At 40.4% G+C, this 4,800-nt stretch overlaps 1 protein-coding gene across 1 annotated transcript in view; it reads right to left on the bottom strand.

Moving 5' to 3' along the window:
* Window positions 1-494: 494 nt before the first annotated feature.
* Window positions 495-4,800, bottom strand: part of slc13a2 (solute carrier family 13 member 2) — an 8,833-nt gene continuing 4,527 nt past the window's right edge. Inside the window, exons 4-12 of the mRNA XM_013909477.1 lie at window positions 3,925-4,160; window positions 3,674-3,839; window positions 3,436-3,558; window positions 3,069-3,278; window positions 1,789-1,886; window positions 1,506-1,621; window positions 973-1,134; window positions 751-888; window positions 495-509 (exon numbers count right to left, since the gene is read on the bottom strand). Of these exons, the coding sequence (XP_013764931.1) occupies window positions 495-509; window positions 751-888; window positions 973-1,134; window positions 1,506-1,621; window positions 1,789-1,886; window positions 3,069-3,278; window positions 3,436-3,558; window positions 3,674-3,839; window positions 3,925-4,160 (1,264 nt within the window). The remainder of the gene's footprint in view (window positions 510-750; window positions 889-972; window positions 1,135-1,505; window positions 1,622-1,788; window positions 1,887-3,068; window positions 3,279-3,435; window positions 3,559-3,673; window positions 3,840-3,924; window positions 4,161-4,800) is intronic.

Below are 4,800 nucleotides of genomic sequence, written 5' to 3'. Positions count from 1 at the left end.
CCAGATGTCAGCCTAATGTGTACCTTAATCAAGCCATGTAATAACAACATGTGCCGGAACATAATAGTGCAAAAGTAACTCTGTTCAGACAGTGAATGGACTCAATCTTTGATAGAGCTTTTCTACTCCACTTACTCAAAGTGCTCTACACAATATACTACATTCACCAAATCACACACACTTTCTCTAAACTGAGTGCTTCCTAACTACATTAATACACATTCAAACTTGACATACAGACTGGAGGAAAATAGGAAAATAGGAACATAAACAGTGCCATCATTGCCAGACCTGGCCCACATCTGGTTGGCATACACCCTGCCATGACACCGGTCAGTCAGACGTGCCAGGTTGATGCCAGATCCGGGGGCTAGGCCTGTTTTTTATGCTCCTGGGTCACATATACCAAACCACAATCAGGCCAGATATGGCATGGCATCACATAAACAGCGCCATCTACGCCAGGCCTGGCACACATCTGGATAACATACCACTTACTTATGGATGAGCTACAACACATGGAGGTTGATTTAAGTGTCATGATACAGCTCAATAGTCACTGATTTTAAAGAGCAAATTGATGATACTAGCAGCAGATAGCTCTCTTGTAACTTTGAGAAGTGACAAGAAGGACAATTGTATTGCTTTTCCCACTCCAACAAGGCCAATCAAAGACAGTCTTATTAGCTCAAATAAACTAAAATCGCAAAGGCAGCATATGTTTGTATGTCATATGTATGCCAATCTTACCATATCTAGGACTTTGAGGTTTCCAAAAGAAAAGGCAATGGCATTGGGTGGTGTGGCCACAGGTAGCATGAAGGCCAGAGAGGCAGCAATAGTGCAGGGCAGCATCACATAGAGTGGGTGGAGCTTAATATTTTGGGCCTAAAGGAGCGCAAAACACAACACAGTTAGATTCATGGAGAACATACGTGCGCACACATCTGTCAACATATGAGCTCCATTTACCATTGACGCCAGTATGGGCAGGAACAGGGTGGTGGTAGCTGTGTTACTGGAGCACTCGGTGAATGTGGCAATAAGTAGGGAAAGCACCAGTGAGATAGCAAAGGGGGGAATATTCTGAAGAGGTGACAGGTTTTCTCCCAACCACTTGGATAGATTTGATGCCTGTAAAGGTAGCAGGAAAAATACACAAACAAATGTTTAGTATTTGAGAAAAGCTACTACCATGGCTATAAAAATAGTATGTATGACATAGTATGTCTGCTATCGGTCTACCAATTTGGCCTTGACTGAAATCTCTCCTCTACTAGATGGAATTGTCATTAATTTTTGTGCAAATGATAAGCATATTAACAAAACCTCCAAAATTCAATAACCAAAAACAAACAAGAGACCAGTATTTATTTTCTGATTCAATCATTTAAGTATCCAGTAATCACCAAGACTAGCATTTAACTGCCAAAATTATTTTTAGATATTCTGTAAGGGAGAATGAAATAATAAAAGATGACGACATGGAGTCCAAGGGTGTTTACCTCACTGCCAGCAGCAAGAGCAAAACCTCCTCCCAACAGCAGCACTATATTCCAGGGCATTCGTTCATGAACCACATTCCAGGTCAACAGAGCCGGTGGAGCCTTTATCCTCTTACCTGTGGGAAACAGATGAAGTTTAAACATCAACAAGTAATTAGTTTGAAAGTGCAACATCAAGCCTGCCAAGCATTCTTCGCCCAGTGCTCCAGTAAGCCCAAACTGAGTTCACATGAACATTTTTAGAAGCAGTGTATTACACCAAAGTTAAAAATGAATACTTCACCTTCATTTGTGTATCCGTAATTGCTAAACGGCAGCTGAGAGGGGATGACGAAGAAGAGCGATGACATTAGGATGGCAACCGTTCCGTCTGTCACAAACCTGACAGACACGAGAGAACATGATTATATATGCTGCCTTTTAAAAATGATGAAGAGAAAAATGTGTAACATCATATTTACTGTCAACTGTGGGGCAAAACAACGTAACTGTATTTGACATACATTTATGTTGCCATTTTTTTCAGTCTGACCAATTTTTCTCTTTTATAAAAAACTAACAAAAAGAAAAAAGAAAGTTTAATAAAAAAGAAAGAAAGAAAATGAGGACTTTAGCTACAACTTTGTTGCGCTTGTGAACATTTCCTGCAGAAATATTACTCCAGTTCAGAAGTGGTCAAATTGCAGATACTCAGACGGGCACTTCAGCTTTTCATGTAGACTTTACAGCAGAAATAAATAATGAATGCTTAAAATGTTTGTCTGGTACAAAAAAAACTGTACTGGCATTTGTTTTTCCTTCATAACGCACCTGTTTAAACTGAGGCTAACGTGTGAGCATCTCACCTGCGTTTCTGTTGCTTTTGGATCATTTAATGTAAATCTAATAAAATATATGCCTGTTCATTCTGTGCTCCAGTTTTAGTGATTGACATTCCACCATCACAAATTATCTGTTAACTTTATGTGATGTAAGCATGTTTTTATGAATGCAGGGGATGTTGTATAAGAATGGGTCAGAGCCAATCACCCAGACCCTCTGAGCAGGATTAAAGCAGCATCCAGGTATTTATCTGTCAGCTCATGTTTGCTACCTTGGTTAACAATGCTGAATTGGCTCAATGTCCAATCACTTTATAGATCTTAATGCAGAGAGATCAGGTCACTTTTTATATTTTATTGCAAAAGTGTTAGCTGCAGAATCACAAACAAAGCTGTGATGTCAAAACATCACAGCTTGAAAATTATTGAAAATTATTTTGTTATTTTATTAATATTATTATTTTATTTTATTTGTGTCTCAGTAGACTTCAGTGCATTCAGCACAAAAGGTGACTTTGTGTGACTTTCCTTGTAAAATATGTTGACTCATCCTGCCTCCGAGGCATTAATGCAGGACTTTATAAACCACTGGGTGATACCACAAGTGCTGCATACATTTTAATGCGCAGGAAAGCATGTGTTGAATTGATCAGTTCATGGCTAGCTGTTTGGTCTTTTTGTTGGTAATATGTGGCGCTTCACTTCATTTATATCTAAAGGTCATGCTTAAAAAAGAACTCACGCAGCGTCCTTATTGAACAGCACTGTGGCCCAGCCAGGCATGAAGCCCGGCTCTCTGGTAAACCACAGAAGCACGAGCAAGATAAAGAGGACGAGCACCGCCACCTCTGCAAACTTGATACGTCCCAGCTTCTTGTACTCCACTTTCATCACTGTGTATGCCGCTCTGTCGCTTTCACTTTTCTCACCACAGCCAAATGACTTCTTCAAACTGAGGAGAGCAACAAAAAGATATAGCATATCTCTGCAGATGCTAAAAAAAAGTCAGTTTTACTTACAGTGTAGATTAATTTATTTTGTGCTGTTTGAGCAGCTTTTCTGAGGATAGTTTAAAATACCTGGGTTTGTTTCTGGCTGATTATACTTACTTGAAGCCCAGGAACATAAAATGAAGCCAGAACCAGGCGAGCACCAGCATGAGCACCATGCTGGGAAAACAAAAGCCAAACCAGCTGGCAAAGTTGATCACGTCAGTATTGTTAGGGAAGATCCTTCACAGAAAGAAAAACAAAGGGATGTGAAGAGAAGATACAAGTGGTTCAATGAGCAGTGACACGCCTTGAAGATCATTTCTGTTTGTGTGTTGAGTTGGGGTTTTTGCCTTACTCGTCCATTTGGCCCTTGAGGATGAGATTAGGCGTGGTCCCTGTGAGTGTGGCCGTGCCTCCAATGCTGGCAGAGTAACACACACTAAGACTCATCCCTTTGGTCAGAAGGTCATACTTCGCTTCTATGGCTTTTTCTCTGAACTCTCGCTGTGTGTCATGTACATCTGGATCAAAACACAATAAGACAGAGATGTTATTGGAAGGGTTTTCTTCTAGAAGCCCATATGTGTATGTAGCATTTTTACTTACACACAGGATCCTGTGTGTCTCTTTCGTTTATCGTCTCCAGCTTGGTTTGAACTTCCAGCTCAAATGCGTGGTTGTCCGCATCTTGGGTCTGGAGATCACGCTCATTTGCCTGGGTCTCTGTATCTTTCAACTGCTGTAGCACAGCGTGTGCAATGGGTAGCATCATGGCTGTGGTGGCTGTGTTGCTGATCCACATGGACAGGAATGCCGAGACGCTCATGAAGCCAATCATTAACCTGCGTGAGAGGGAATGGTGATGATGATAACGAGGAGGCATGAGTGAAAAATCCTCAACATCCTCACTAGTGCTCTGGGTGCATTGTTTTTTAAATGTTGCTGTACTGGGCAGCTCCTTGAACTCCTGGAGCAGTTTGCAATACCACCCTGTCAAAATTCAAGAACCATGCAAGTAAAGACATAGCTACGTCTACAAACGATAGATGTTTCTGAATGAAAACAGAGAGTAATTATTTGTTGCCATCTTTATTGATATTGATTGTTTATTCATTTTATTAAATTTAATCTTTTATTCCTTTTCCTTTAGAGGCGACCACACTTGGCTTAAATTAGATGGTATTAGTGTTTGTGCTTGTTTGTCATCCTTATTAAACTCACAGGTAAAGTTTCTCATTATGGGAAACATCAAATGAATATTTTTTGCCATTTATTCAAACAAAACAACGGTGATGCAAAGAATCTATCCGGTCTGACGTCACTAGCCGTGTCTGGGCCTAAACTCCGCTGCAGGTCCATATATCAAACGAGCATTACTGAGAGTTGAAAAACTGTCTAAAGTCTTTCATCTTTAATAAAATGATCAGCATTCTGCTCTACCAGGTGTAACAATTGAGTTTAACATCCAGGCATCCATGAAAA

Source organism: Pundamilia nyererei, unplaced genomic scaffold (assembly GCF_000239375.1).
Source record: "Pundamilia nyererei isolate P.nyererei 1_Seehausen unplaced genomic scaffold, PunNye1.0 scaffold00026, whole genome shotgun sequence".
Classification (NCBI taxonomy): Eukaryota; Metazoa; Chordata; class Actinopteri; order Cichliformes; family Cichlidae; genus Pundamilia; species Pundamilia nyererei.
This window is presented reverse-complemented; position numbering and strand designations above follow the sequence as displayed.